General features: G+C 44.8%; 1 protein-coding gene across 1 annotated transcript in view; it reads right to left on the reverse strand.

The window, feature by feature from the left end:
* The window catches only part of LOC137345658 (zinc-binding protein A33-like), a 366,777-nt gene that overhangs the window by 103,904 nt on the left and 247,506 nt on the right, over nt 1-15,367 (reverse strand). The window contains 1 exon segment of the mRNA XM_068008903.1: nt 1,433-1,666. Coding sequence (XP_067865004.1) covers nt 1,433-1,666 — 234 coding nt within the window.

Consider the following 15,367-nt stretch of genomic DNA (forward strand, 5'->3'; position numbering starts at 1 on the left):
TGACAACACTGATCAGATTGTTTAACTGTCTCCTCTTTCTCTGTGTGGACACCCGGCTGGGAGATTGAAGAATTGTTCAGCAGTTTTGGATCCTGTGATGTCCTGGACTGGAGCACACGCTGCTTCGATTCCCCGGAATGATGATCACCTCTCCTGTCCCAGAGACAACTCTGAGCCTCAATAATAGAAAATGTTCAAATCCCTCCTTGGCCTCATTAGAAAATGGGAGGGGCTGTACTGAGCTCTGCATCACGTGGTGGGAAGTGTGAATGGGGGAGGGGATGTACTGAGCTCTGCATCACGTGGTGGGAAGTGTGAATGGGGGAGGGGATCCTGGGCTTTGGAAAGTTCCAATGTCCCATATTCAGCTGACTCAGGTTTATCACCACATTCTGTGAATCTGAACCCCACTGATCCACCACCTCCATTCAAACATTACACACACTGATTGACACCCACAGTGTAACATTACATTGCGCTCTTCGTGTTGTTATTCCCCTGTTCAGGGCATTCCTGCCCATAACACACAGGAAAGATCTTCAACTTATCCCCAAGTTTAGTTGTCAGACGGTTCTTCAGTGGCTTAACCTGCGGCCCTGGACTTAAAGACAGTCCTGGAGGCTGCCCACCAAAATAATCATAAAACAATCATCAATATGTGACGGTGAGGGACATAAGGATCAAAAGCTTGGTCCACGAGGTAGATATTTAAGGAATTAAAGCAGAATGTGCTGGGAAAACTCCGAGTTCTGAAGAAGGGTCACTGACCTGAAACGTTAACTTTGCTTCTCTCTTCACAGATGCTGCCAGACCTGCTGAGTTTTTCCAGCACTATCTGTTTTTTTTTTCAGATTTCCAGCAAACGCAGTATTTTGTTTTTATTTTAGATATTTAAGGAGCCTCTGAAAGAAAGCGAGAGTGAGGGGGTCGCGGTGGGGGGTGGGGTGCAGTTTAAGGAAGTAATTCCAGATCTTGGGAGCGGGACGCTGAGGGCAGGGCAGCCAATGGTGGGGCGGAGGAAATCGGGGTCGCAAAGGAGGACTGAATTGAAAGGTGGCAGAGATCTAGGAGGGTTGTAGGGCTGGGGGAGGTTACAGAGATAGGGAGTGATGAGGCCAAGGAGGGATTTGAACACGAGGGTCAGAATTTTAACATCCAGGCGTTGCGGCTGCTGGAAACGTAATCATACACAAGTAAACACAATCAGGCAAATCCAAACATGTACACCCATCACACAAACTTTCCCAAAACACTAAAACCTAGAGGTACATTCATAAACATGAATACATAGATTTCACTGTGATGTAAAAGTGAATACTGTGTTCTTGGCCAACATAATGGGAACTAAAAGTGGAATCTCACATTAAAATATTATTTCTCCTTTTATACCTGTCCTTTATAATGAATTAATCACAGGAGACAATCCCCTCGCCTTGAATAATATCAGCCAATCTTGTTGATCCGTTTGTATCTCTAAGTCCGAGAACATTTGAACAATACAATCTACATTACCTTTAATTTTTCGAAGGTTTTTTTCCCCCATTGTTTCTAGAATCTCCTCTTGTTTACTCAGATCGCTGAGTAAACGCTGCTTTTTCTCAGTGAGAATCTGGTACATTTTAGTGAACTGGGATATGTTGTGTGTCTGAAAACTGCTCGACTGTTCCTTCTAAATGGAATGTGAAACCGAGAATGGTTACAGCATAGAAGGAGGCCATTCGGCTCGTCGTGTCCGTGCCAGCTCACTGCAAGAGTATCTCAGCTAATCTCCCTGCTCTGCTCTTTCCCCGCAGCCCTGCAATTCATTTTCCTTTTCAGCTGTTTATCCAATTCCCTTTTGAAAGCCACAATTGTATCTGCCTGCACCAGTTACTGAGGTACTGCATTCCAGATTCTAACCACTCGCTGCATAAAAAAACCTTTTTCCTCATGTCGCCGTTGTTGTTTTTTTTGCCATTCACCTGAAATCAACATCCTCTGCTCCTCGACATTTCCACCAATGGAAACAGGTTCTCTTTATCTACTCTGCCCAGACCCCCCATGATTTTGAACACTTATGAAAAAACTTCTCTCAACCTTCTCTTCTCGAAGGAGAACAACCCCAGCTTCACCCACCTACCCAAGTAACTGAAGTCACTCATACCTGGGGCAATTGTCATAAATCATTTCTGCACCCTCTCTTCACTTCCTTGCTAAAGTGTTGTGCCCAATTTTGGACAAAATACTCCATCTGAGGTCAAACCAGAATTGTATAATAGTTCATCATAACTTCCTTCCTTTTGTACTCGATGTCTTTATGTATAAAACCCTGGATCCAGTATACTTTCTTTTTTTAAAAAGCTGTCTCTACCTCCCCTGTCATCAAAGATTTAGGTACATATACCTCCAGGTCTCTCTGCTCCTGCCTTCTCTTTGGAACTGTACTCTTTATTTTATATTGCCTCTTGTCATTCTCTCTACCAAGATGTATCTCTTGACACTTCTCTGCATTAAATCTCATTTGCTACGAGTCCGCCCATTTCACCAGCCTGTCCATGTCCTCTTGAAGTCTGTCAATATCCTCTTCACAGTTCACAACACTTCCAAGCTTTGTGTTATCTGCAAATTTTGACATTGTTCCCTAAACACCCTAATGTAGGCCATTAATATACAGCAGGAAAAGGAGGACTGACTCCTGGGGAATCCCACTACCTACCTCCCTCCACCACTACTCTCTATTTCCTGTCACTCAGCCAATTTCTTATCTATGCTGCAATGACCCTTTTATTCTGTAGGCTTCAACTTCGCTGAAAAGCCTATTATGTGGCACTTTATCAAATACCTTTTTGAAATCCATATATATCATATCAGCCACATTACCCTCATTAGCCCTCTCTGCTCCCTCATCAAAAAGCTCAATCAAGTTAGTTAAACATGATTTATCTTTAACAAATCCATGCTGGCTTTTCTTAATTGATCCACACTTGTCCAAGTGAGTGTCAATGTTGTCCCGAATATCTCTAAAAGCTTTCCCACCATCGAAATTCAGCTGACTGTCCTGTACTTATTGTGTTTATCCTTAGACCCTTCCTTTGAACAAGGGTGCAAATATTTACAATTCTCCAGTCCTCTGGCCCTTTTCCCTGTATCTAAGGAGGATTGGAAGATTATGACCAGTGCCTCCGCAATTTACACCCTTACTTCTCTCAACATCGCATCTGGTCCTGGTGACTTATCAACCGAGTATACATCCAGCCTTTCTAATATCTCTGCTTGATTGATTTTGAGCCCATGCATCATCTCAACTACCTCCTCTTTCACTATAACCTCGGAAGCATCTCCTCCTTGGTAAAGACAGATACAAAGTGCCCGTATAGTCCCTTAGTCATGCCCTCTGTCTCCATGTGTAGATCCTCTTTTAGTCCCTAATCGGCCCCGCTCCTTCTTTTACTGTTTATATGCCGATAGAAGACATTGGGATTCCCTTTTATGTTAGCTGTCAGTCTCTTATACTCTCTCTTTGCCTCTCAGTTCCTTTTTCACTTCCCCTCTGACCTTCTAAATTCTGCCTGATTCTCACCTGCATTATCCACTTGATATCATTCATGATAATCAGCACAGGGAGACCTTCCCCTCGATTCAGAAATCTGCCGCTTCTATTCGATTTCAGTTTCCAGAACAGCTGATTTCTTCTTTCCGAGAAAATCCAAGGAAAATTTCAGCTGATCCTGGGATTGGCAAAAAAAAATCACAGAATGAAAGTGTTTCTTAAAACATGCGAATGAAACACTAGATCAAGTGAGTCTCTTGTTCATTGTACATTGTAGATCTCAACAACATCATTGATCAGCAGGAGGCTGCGCGACTCGTGACTGTTCATCTCCCCCAGGAAGACACGTCATACAGATCAATTTCTTGTCAATTTCACAAAACAGTTTCAGTTCCTCCTGATCTTCCTCACAGTTTAATTTCCTTCTCTTTCCCATTCCGGTTTAATTTTCGAGGTTTCTCGGCCAGACTCGCTCAGGTCCCTAGTTCTAGACTCCCGCCTCAGGGGAATCATCCTCCCAGCATCTTCCATGTCAAGCCCCATAAGATGGTTATATATTTCAATGAGATCATCTCTCTATCTTCTAAGCTGTAGGAAATACTGGCTCGGTCTACTCAATCTCTCCTCATCGGACAATCACCCCAGAAATTAGTCCAGTGAAACTTCGTTGCACTCCCGCCAAGGTAATTTTATTGTTCCTCAGGTAAGGAGACCACAACTGTACACACTTCTCCAGGTGAGTTCTCATCAATCTCCTAGATAATTGCATTGAGACTTCTTTACTCATATCCCCATCCTTTTGTAATAGGGACAAATAGAGGAGTCAGGAGTGAATTGGGTAAACGAAGAGTCAGAACTATGTAAGGACAATGTAGATGGAAAACAGGGGGTTCACAATCATTTTTATTGGGTTAGTTGTCCCTGTGATCAGCTGCCGAGTCTGACGAGGTCAGTGGATAGAGCTGAGCAGAACGAATCCCATTGCAATATTCTCCAGAATAACGGACAAACCAGGAGTTCAGCAGATTAAAGTTGACTTTCCCAAGGCCGAGTCTTGATACCAAGACTGACAGCGATCCTGTTCAGTTCCTCAGTTCACCAATCACTTGTTCTCCACCATTACTGTACTTAAATCATTCTGTTAGAACAATAATGTCTTGATGTTGATAATATTGGTTTATGTAGCTCAATTCAAAGCTATTTAAATACTGCAGAATATATCAAATCTTGCACATTAATGGCGAATCCTGATGTGTATATATTTCCCACATAATTTGGATCTTAATGTGCATTGTCTTGCTAATCATTCCCCATGATAGTCAAGCAACGTATAATCAAAATGGGATTAAATGGAATCAACTTTCAGAAGGTGGGTTTAATCAGATCCACATATAAGAATACAGAAGGATCATAGAACTAACAAAGAACAGTACAGCACAGGAACAGGCCATTCGGCCCTCCAAGCCTGCGCCGATCTTGATGCCTGCCTAAACTAACACCTTCTGCACTTCCGGGGCTCATAATCCCTCTATTCCCTTCCTATTCATATATTTGTCAAGATGTCTCTTAAACGTCGCTATCGTATCTGCTTCCACCACCTCTCCTGGCAGCAAGTTCCAGGCACTCACCACCCTCTGTGTAAAAAACTTGCCTCGCACATCCCCTCTAAACTTTGCCCCTCGCACCTTAAACCTATGTTCCCTAGTAACTGACTCTTCCACCCTGGGAAAAAGCTTCTGACTATCCACTCTGCCCATGCCACTCATAACTTTGTAAACCTCTGTCATATTAGTTTTTCCAACCTCTCCTCATAGCTAATGCCCTCCAGACCAGGCAACATCCTGGTAAACCTCCTCTGTACCCTCTCCAAAGCCTCCACGTCCTTCTGGTAGTGTGGCGACCAGAATTGCACGCAATATTCTGAGTGTGGCCTAACTAAGGTTCTGTACAGCTGCAACATGACTTGCCAATTTTTATACTCTATGCCTCGACCGATGAAGGCAAGCATGCCGTATGCCTTTTTGACTACCTTATCCACCTGCGTTGCCACTTTCAGTGACCTGTGGACCTGTACGCCCAGATCTCTCTGCCTGTCAATACTCCTAAGGGTTCTGCCATTTACTGTATACTTCCCACCTGCATTAGACCTTCCAAAATGCATTACCTCACATTTGTCCGGATTAAACTCCATCTGCCATTTCTCCGCCCAAGTCTCCAACCGATCTATATCCTGCTGTATCCTCTGACAATCCTCATCATTATCCACAACTCCACCAACCTTTGTGTCATCCGCAAGCTTACTGACCAGACCAGCTACATTTTCCTCCAAATCATTTATATATACTACAAACAGCAAAGGTCCCATCACTGATCCCTGCGGAACACCACTAGTCACAGCCCTCCATTCAGAAAAACACCCATCCACTGATACCCTTTGTCTTCTATGACTGAGCCAGTTCTGTATCCATCTTGCCAGCTCACCTCTGATCCCGTGTGACTTCACCTTTTGAACCAGTCTGCCATGCTTTATTAAAGTCCATATAGATAACATCCACTGCCCTTCCTTCATCAATCATCTTCGTCACCTCCTCAAAAAACTCAATCAAATTAGCAAGACACGACCTCCCCTTCACAAAACCATGCAGTCTCTCGCTAATAAGTTCGTTTGTTTCCAAATGGGAGTAAATCCTGTCCCGAACAATCCTCTCTAATAGTTTCCCTACCACTGACGTAAGGCTCATCGGCCTATAATTTCTTGGATTATCCTTGCTACCCTTCTTAAACAAAGTTCATTGGCTATTCTCCAGTCCTCTGGGACCACACCTCATCATAGTTGATCCAACACAGAATGAGGCAGTTCGGAACATCGCGCCTGCGAACCTTCAAAGACAGTTGCCACTTTTCGGGCCATTTTCATGCAGCACTGATATTCTGCCAGCAGGTGGCAGCGGTGCACTTTGTAACAATGAAAGACTTGCGTTCATTCAGCGTCTCAACTCATCCCAGAAACTTACTACATCCGCAGTACTCGAAATTGCAGGTGGCGGCCTTACATAATGCAGCACTCATTTTACACATAACACGATCCTGTAGAGAGAAAATGAGATGAATGACGAGTAATCTCTCTTTTACCATATTTTATTAAAATGTGTGTTTATCTCTCAGACTGGTGAACGCTGTATCTCAAAACCAAGTGCCAAGTGGAATATACGTCCTGCGGTCTGTGGGAAGTCATGGACATACCACGTGTCCTAGAGGAACACATGTCCAGGAAGTGTCACCGGCTGCAACAGCTTGAGCTCTGGGTTTTGGAACTCGAGCAGCGGCTGGAGTCACTGTTGTGCATCTGCAAGGCGGAGTACAACGTGGAGAGCACGTTCAGGGAGGTGGTCACACCACAGGTTAGGAGCATAAAGGCAGAGAGGGAATGGGTGACAGCATAAAGCCTGGCTCGGGTATAAACTTAGGGACCGACCCGTCCACAGCCAGATCGAACCTGACCTGAGCCGGCGTCCTTTATTTTTTTTAGAAAAGCAAAATACTGCAGATGCTAGAAATCTGAAATAAAAACAAGAAATGCTGGAAATACTCAGTAGGTCTGGCAGCATCTGGAGAGAGAGAAGCAGAGTTAATGTTTCAGGTCAACGACCCTTCATCAGAACTGGCAAATATCGAACATAGAACATAGCACAGTACAGCACAGTACAGGCCCTTCGGCCCACGATGTTGTGCCGAACCTTTAACCTACACGAAGATCAAATTAACTACCTATCCTTCATTCTACTATCATCCATGTACCTATCCATGAGTCGCTTAAATGCCCCTAATGTATCTGCTTCTATTACCACCACTGGCAGCGCATTCCATGCACCCACCACTCTCTGTGTAAAGAACCTACCTCTGACATCTCCCCGAAACCTTCCTCCAATCACCTTAAAATTATGCCCCCTGGTGACAGCCCTTTCCACCCTGGGAAAAAGTCTCTGGCTATCCACTCTATCTATGCCTCTCATCATCTTGCACCCCTCTATCAAGTCACCTCTCATCCTTCTTCGCTCCAATGAGAAAAACCCTAGCTCCCTCAATCTTTCTTCGTAAGACATGCCCTCCAGTCCAGGCAGCATCCTGGTAAATCTCCTCTGCACCCTCTCTAAAGCTTCCACATCCTTCCTATAATGAGGTGACCAGAACTGAACACAATATTCCAAGCGTTGTCGAACCAGGGCCTTTTCGAGCTGCAGCATAACCTCGCGGCTCTTAAACTCAATCCCCCTGTTAATGAAAGCCAACACACCATACGCCTTCTTAACAACCCTATCAACTTGGGTGGCAACTTTGAGCGATCTATGGGCATGGACCCCAAGATCCCTCTGTTCCTCCACACTACCAAGAATCCTGTCTTTAAGCCTGTATTCCACATTCAAATTCGACCTTCCAAAATGAATCACTTCACACTTTTCCAGGTTGAACTCCATCTGCCACTTCTCAGCCCAGCTCTGCATCCTGTCAATGTCCCGTTGCAACCTACAACAGCCCTCCACACTATCCACAACTCCAGCAACCTTCGTGTCATCGGCAAACTTGCTAGCCCAGCCTTCCATTTCCTCATCCAAGTCATTTATAAAAATCACAAAGAGCAGAGGTCCCAGAACAGATCCCTGTGGAACACCACTGGTCACCAAGCTCCATGCTGAATACTTTCCAGCGACTATCACCCTTTGTCTTCTGTGGGCCAGCCAATTTTGTATCCAGACAGCCAACTTTCCCTGTATCCCATGGCTCCTCACTTTCTGAATGAGCCTACCATGGGGAACCTTATCAAACGCCTTGCTAAAATGCATATACACCACATCCACTGCTCTTCCTTCATCAATGTGTTTTGTCACATCTTCAAAGAATTCAATAAGGCTTGTGAGGCATGACTTGCCTCTCACAAAGCCATGCTGATTGTCTCTAATCAAACCATGCTTTTCCAAATAATCATAAATCCTGTCTCTCAGAATCCTCTCCAATAATTTGCCCACTACCGACGTAAGACTGACTGGTCTATAATTCCCAGGGTTATCCCTATTCCCTTTCTTGAACAAGGGAAGAACATTTGCCACCCTCCAATCATCCAGTACTACTCCAGTGGATAGTGAGGATGCAAAGATCATCGCCAAAGGCACAGCAATCTCTTCCCTCGCTTCCCGTAATATCCTTGGGTATATCCCGTCTGGCCCCGGGGACATATCTGTCCTCATATCATTCAAAATTTCCAGCACATCCTCCCTCTTAACCTCAACCTGTTCGAGCATATCAGCCTGTTCCACGCTGTCCTCACAAACGACCAGGTCCCTCTCACTAGTGAATACTGAAGCAAAGTATTCATTTAGGACCTCCCCTACCTCCTCCGACTCCAGGCACAAGTTCCCTCCACTATCCCTGATCGGCCCTACCCTCACTTTGGCCATCCTCTTGTTCCTCACATAAGTGTAGAACGCCTTGGGATTTTCCTTAATCCTACCGGCCAAGACTTTTTCATGTCCCCTTCTAGCTCTCCTAAGTCCATTCTTCAGTTCCTTCCTGGCTACCTAGTAACCCTCTAGAGCCCTGTCTGATCCTTGCTTCCTCAACCTTTCGTACTGCTTCCTTCTTCCTCTTGACTAGCTGTTCCACATCTCTTGTCATCCAAGGTTCCTTCACCCTACCATCCCTTCCTTGCCTCATCGGGACAAACCTATCCAACAGTTGCAGCAAGTGCTCCCTAAACAACCTCCACATTTCTGTCGTGCATTTCCCTGAGAACATCTGTTCCCAATTTATGCTCCCCAGTTCCTGCCTAATAGCATTGTAATTCCCCCTCCCCCAATTAAATATTTTCCCATCCCATCTGCCCCTCCACACTAAGAGAAATGTAAAAGGTTTTAAGCAAGTAAAGTAGGGGTGGGGCAAGAGTTAACGAAAGAGAAGGTGTTGATAGGACGAGGTCACAGAGAATAACTGACTGGAAGGTCACAGAGTAAAGTCAAATGGTATGCTAATGGTGTGCTGAAAGACAAAGCATTCGTACAAAGAGGGTGTTAATTACAGAAAAATGAACAGCCCTGGCCCCAAGCACAAACATGAAAAAGAAAACAGTGGGTAGGCACAGTAGAAGCAAATTAATCAAAATAAAATAAAATAAACAAAGAAAAAGGAAAAAAGAAAAAACTAAAAATAAAAAGTGGGGCCCCACCATGCTCTGAAATTATTGAACTCAATGTTCAGTCTGGCAGGCTGTAGCGTGCCTAATCGGTAAATGAGGTGCTGTCTAGTAAACCTTCTCTGTACTGCCTCCAATGCATTTACTTCCTTAAATAAGGAGACCAATACTGTACACAGTACTCCAGATGTGGTCTCGCCAATGCCCTGTATAGCTGAAGCATAAGCTCCCGACTTCTGTATTCAATCCCCCTCAAGGTAAATGATACCATTCTATTAGATTTCCTAATTACATGCTCTACCTGCATATTAAGCTTTTGCGATTCATGCACTAGGACAGCCAGATCCCTCTGCATCTCAGAGAAATGAACAGAACATTCCAGTGTTTAGAACAGAGAGTGGACAAGGTCATCTCACCCACCAAGAGAAAAGAGGTCAGCGTTCCGAGTCTAAACCCTGTATTGGAACTGGGAACTGAAAGATCATCAAGGACCTAGTGAAGGGCTGGGGGAAAGAAGGAGGGGGAGTGAAGCAACAAATATTAGCTGAATTATAGAGAGGAACTGGTAGGGTAGAATGGTGGCACAGTGGTTAGCAACGCAACCTCACAGCTCCAGCAACCCGGACTCAGTTCTGGGTACTGCCTGTGCGGAGTTTGCAAGTTTTCCCTGTGACTGTGTGGGTTTCTGCTGGGTGCCCTGGTTTCCTCCCACAACAAAAGACTTGCAGGTTGATAGGTAAATTGCCCATAGTGTAGGTAGGTGGTAGAAGAATGATGGGGATGTGGTAGGGAATATGGGGTTAATGTAGCATTAGTATAAAATGGGTTGTTGGTCAGCACAGAGTCAGTGGGCCAAAGGGCCTGTTTCAGTGCTGTGTCTCAAAATAAACAAACTGCAGGAACCAGGTGACCTTCCTTCCTGTATTGTTGCTCCACAGGCAGAAGGTGGCACTACATAGCCATGTTTGAGATGAATCAGTGAAACACCTCTGCTGCCAAGGGCAGTGTTTACTGACAATGCAACCACTAGGTGGATGTTGCATGTACTTGCACATGCACAAATGCAGTCACTGTCTGCGATGTTTTGGCGGCTGCCAGGAGCAAAGATGGCGCTGCTCATTCTATCACAAAAACAAATGAAACCAAAATGGCATGAATTTCATTGATGATTATTTCAGGACACAAACCCAAATTTTAAACCAGTGAGCGTTTTTAAGACAGATTCCTAAAATTCTGGAAATTGGAATAGATAAATCCTGGGAGCTCGTGTTCAGCAGGAACAGCGGCAGAGAGCTGCTTCTGTGTTGTAATAAGAGCCAAATCAACAACATGATCCCGGATCACTTCAGTGAGCTTTGTGTTTAGAACTGAGCTCCAGGATAACTGCATGTGCAGGATTGTCTGTGCATTTCAACAGAATCCATGGCCTCGTCCTATCGCCCTGTGGCCGCTTGCTCCCCCACTCCCTCCCTCTTGCAGTCTCCCTCCTCTCCCTATCCTGTCTCTCTCTTCCCCACTTACCCCGTTTGTCAATCTCGCCTGGAAAGATTCCTCGTGGCAGCCAACTATTTGACCTGTTACAAAACAAACGACTTTCATCTCTTCAGTTTTTTAAAATTCCTTCTATTTTTGTAACAGCGGTGAACAAAAACCCCCCTTTTCTCAGTTATTGCGTGAAGGCTAGGATATAAAAAATACGGGGTTTTAATACTTCAATTTGTTTATATATTTACTTCCTTATTGGTTCAGACTTGGTTTTATATAAAACGGATAACTTTGATGTTTATAAAAAAAGCCTGGTTGATGTGCTTTATTCTGGGGACAAATAAAGTATCTAATTGGCTGCTTTGTAAGTGGGAAAATTTGTTGACATGCAGTGACCTGTGGAAAAGTGGGACTGAATTAACAGTGTAATCCCCCCATCTCGGTCATAACAGTTCGCACCAGCCTGTCTGTCCAGCAGAGCCCAGTACCAGCGACTTGCCACAGTCACAGTCACATGCTACTGCTGTATAACTAATGTGCTATATCCTGTGATCAACTCTGATTCAAACACAACTTACTCACCTGATGGGTTGCAATTACCCTTGCAAATAATTGGCCATAATGACAGTGAATAGTTGAGGTCCCAACACAGATGCTTGAGGGACACAACTAGCCACATCCTAACAATTAAAATACCTGTCTATTATCCCTACTCTCCGTCTTCTGCCACTCAGCCAATTTCCGAACCAGGTCAATAATTTGCCTTCAGTTCCATGTGCCCCACACAGGCATTGTTTAACAGCCAGGAAGGATGCATATATTATAGACCCCAAAATTGCATATTATGAATGTTATTGAATATTTTGAACAATAGATTCATGTACAATATCTTTACAATATAAGTAATTTTATTCACATCAATATTGATCAATCCTCTCCTTTCTATTTTATTCTCTATTTTTCAGGCCTTATGAAAATGTCTCTTTATCTCTCAGTCAATCAAATTTGCATCTCAAAACATCAGAACCTGTGTATTCTCCCTGCTGGATTGGTACGAGTGTCCTTCCTGTGGGGGGAGGTGCTTCAAGATCAAATCTAATAGGATATTGTTTCACCCCCTCCCATTTTTCATTGGTTTGTCCCACAGTCCTACCCCCACACTTCCTCTTCGACTTCCTCTTTATCAGGGTCTGGGAGGGCAGCACTGCCTGAGATGTGAATCCACAGACACCCAAATCCCTGAGACAGAGTTTAAGCATCTCTGGTCAGTATCTTTTGGTCAGCTATGTGGCCTGGTCCAATCTGCACCTTCTCCTTTGTTATCTCTTGCCCAACCCCCACCTCACTTGTTTATAATCTGTGACTTTTCTAATATTTGTCAGTTCCGAAGAAGGGTCACTGACCCGAAACGTTAACTCTGCTTCTCTTTCCACAGATGCTGCCAGACCTGCTGAGTGAATCCAGCATTTCTTGTTTTTGTTTCAGATTTCCAGCATCCGCAGTATTTTGCTTTTATTTAAGTATCTCATGATAGATTTCTATTTATGATTTTTCAATTTTTTAAAATTATTTTTTTATTTTGAAAGTAAAATTTTTTTTTATTATTTTAAATTCCGAAAATTCCGAAAAATAAAATTAATTTGCTGAAACATATAAAAAACACGTTCCAAGTACATTCTGTGCGGTATAAAGTCATCTTGGAATTCCAGCTTCTCTGTCAATGCATCACTGCTCTCTACCTCAACCACTCAACCACTGTCGATTGTTGTAAAAACCCATCAGGTTCACAAATGTCTTTTAGGGAAGGAAATCTGCTGTCCTTACCTGGTCTGGCCTACATGTGACACCAGACCTACAGTAATGTAATTGACTCTTAAATGCCCTCTGAAATTGCCGAACAAGCCACTCAGTTGTATGAAACCAGTGCAAAATCAAGAAGGAATGAAATTGTACGGATCACCTGACATCGACCAAGGCACCAGAACGACAACGGCAAACCCAGCCCAGTCGACCCTGCAAAATCCACCTTACTAACATCTGGGGGCTTGTGCCAAAGTTGGGAGAGCTGTCCCACAGACTAGTCAAGCAACAGTCTGACATAATCATATTCACAGTATCATATCTTACAGACCTTGTCCCAGACAATGCCATCACAATCCCCGGGTATGTACTGTCCCACCAGCAGGACAGACCCAGCAGAGGTGGCAGCACAGTGGTATACAGTCAGGAGGGAGTTGTCTTGGGACAACGTCCACTCCGGTCCCCATGAAGTCTCATGGCATCAGGTCAAATATGGGCAAGGAAACTTCCTGCTAATTACCACCTACTGCCCTCCCCCTCACCTGATGAATCAGTACTCCTCCATGTTGAACAGCACTGAGGGTGGCAAGGGCTCAGAATGCACTCTAGGTGGGGGACTTCAATATCCATCACCAAGAGTGGCTCAGTAGCACCACTACTGGCCGAGTCCTAAAGGACGTAGCTGCTCGACTGGGTCTGCGGCAGGTGGTGAGGGAACCAACAAGAGGGAAAAATATACTCAACCTTGTCCTCACCAACCTGACTGCTGCAGGTGCATCTGTCCATGACAGTATTGGTGGGAGTGACCACTGCATAGTCCTTGTCGAGACGAAGTCCTGTCCTCACATTGAGGATACCCTCCGCCGTGTTGTGTGGCACTACCATCGTCCTATATGAGATAGATTTTGAACTGATCTGGCAACTCAAAACTGGGCATCCATGAGGTACTGTGGGTCATCCGCAGCAACAGAATTCTACTCAACCACAATCCGTAACCTCATGACCCGACATATCGCCCACTCTACCATTACATCAAGCCAAGGGATCAGGTCTGGTTCAATGAAAAGTGCAGGAGGGCATGCCAGGAGCAGCACCAGGCATACCTCAAAATGAGGTGTCAACCTGGTGAAGCTACAACCCAGGACTACTTGCGTGCCAAACTGCGTAGGCAGCATGTTGTGGACAGAACTAAGCGATCCCACAACCAAAGGATCAGACCTAAGCGCTAACAGGAGGAGGTGGCTCCACAAATATCCCATTCACATCGTGAAGCACAGCACATCAGTGCAAATAATAAGGCTGAAGCATTTGCAACAATCTTCAGCCAGAGGTGCCGAGTGGATGATCCATTTCGGCCTCCTCCTGAGGTCCCACAGATGCCAGTCTTCAGCCAATTCAATCCACGTGATATCAAGAAACGACTGAAGGCAGTGAATACTGCAAAGGCTACAGGTCCTGACAGCATTCCAGCAATGGTACTGAAGACCTGTGCTCCAGAAAGTGTCACGCCCCTAGCCAAGCTGTTCCAGTACTGCTACAACACTGGCATCTGCCCCACAATGTGGAAAATTGCCCAGGCATGTCCTGTATGCAAAAAGCAGGACAAATCCAACACGGCCAAGTACCATCAGTCTACTCTCGATCATCAGTAACTTGATGGAAGGTGTCATTGACAGTGCTATCAAACAACACTTGCTTATCAATTACCTGCTCTGTGATGCTCAGTTTGGATTCCACCAGGGCCTCTCAGTTCCTGACCTCATTACAGCGTTGGTTCAAGCATGGACAACACAGCTGAACTCAAGAGGTGAAGTGAGAGTGACTGCTCTTGACATAAAGGTGACATTTGATTGAGTATGGCATCAAGAAGCCCTAGCAAATCTGGAGTCAATGGGAATCAGGGGGAAAACTCTTCACTGGCTGGAGTCATACCTAGCGCAAAAGAAGATGGTTGTGGCTGTTGGAGGTCAATCATCTCAGCTCCAGGACATCACTGCAGGAGGTCCTCAGGGTATTGTCCGAGGCCCAATCATCTTCAGCTGCTTCATCAATGTCCTTCCCTCCATCTCAAGGTCAGAAGTGGGGATGTTCACTGACGATTGAACAATGTTTAGCACCACTCACGGCTCCTCAGATACTGAAGTAGTCTAACTAGAACTACAGCAAGAACTGGACAATATCTAGGCTTGGGCTGATAAGTGGAAAGTAACATTCACACCACACAAGTGCCAGGCAATGACTATCTCAAACAAGAGAGTATCTAACCATCTCGCCTTGACATTCAAAGGCATGACGATCGCTGAATCCCCCACTATCAACATCCTGGCATTTACCATTGACTAGAAACTGAACTAGAATCACCATATAAA

Source organism: Heterodontus francisci, chromosome 29 (genome assembly GCF_036365525.1).
Source record: "Heterodontus francisci isolate sHetFra1 chromosome 29, sHetFra1.hap1, whole genome shotgun sequence".
In the NCBI taxonomy this organism is placed as follows: Eukaryota; Metazoa; Chordata; class Chondrichthyes; order Heterodontiformes; family Heterodontidae; genus Heterodontus; species Heterodontus francisci.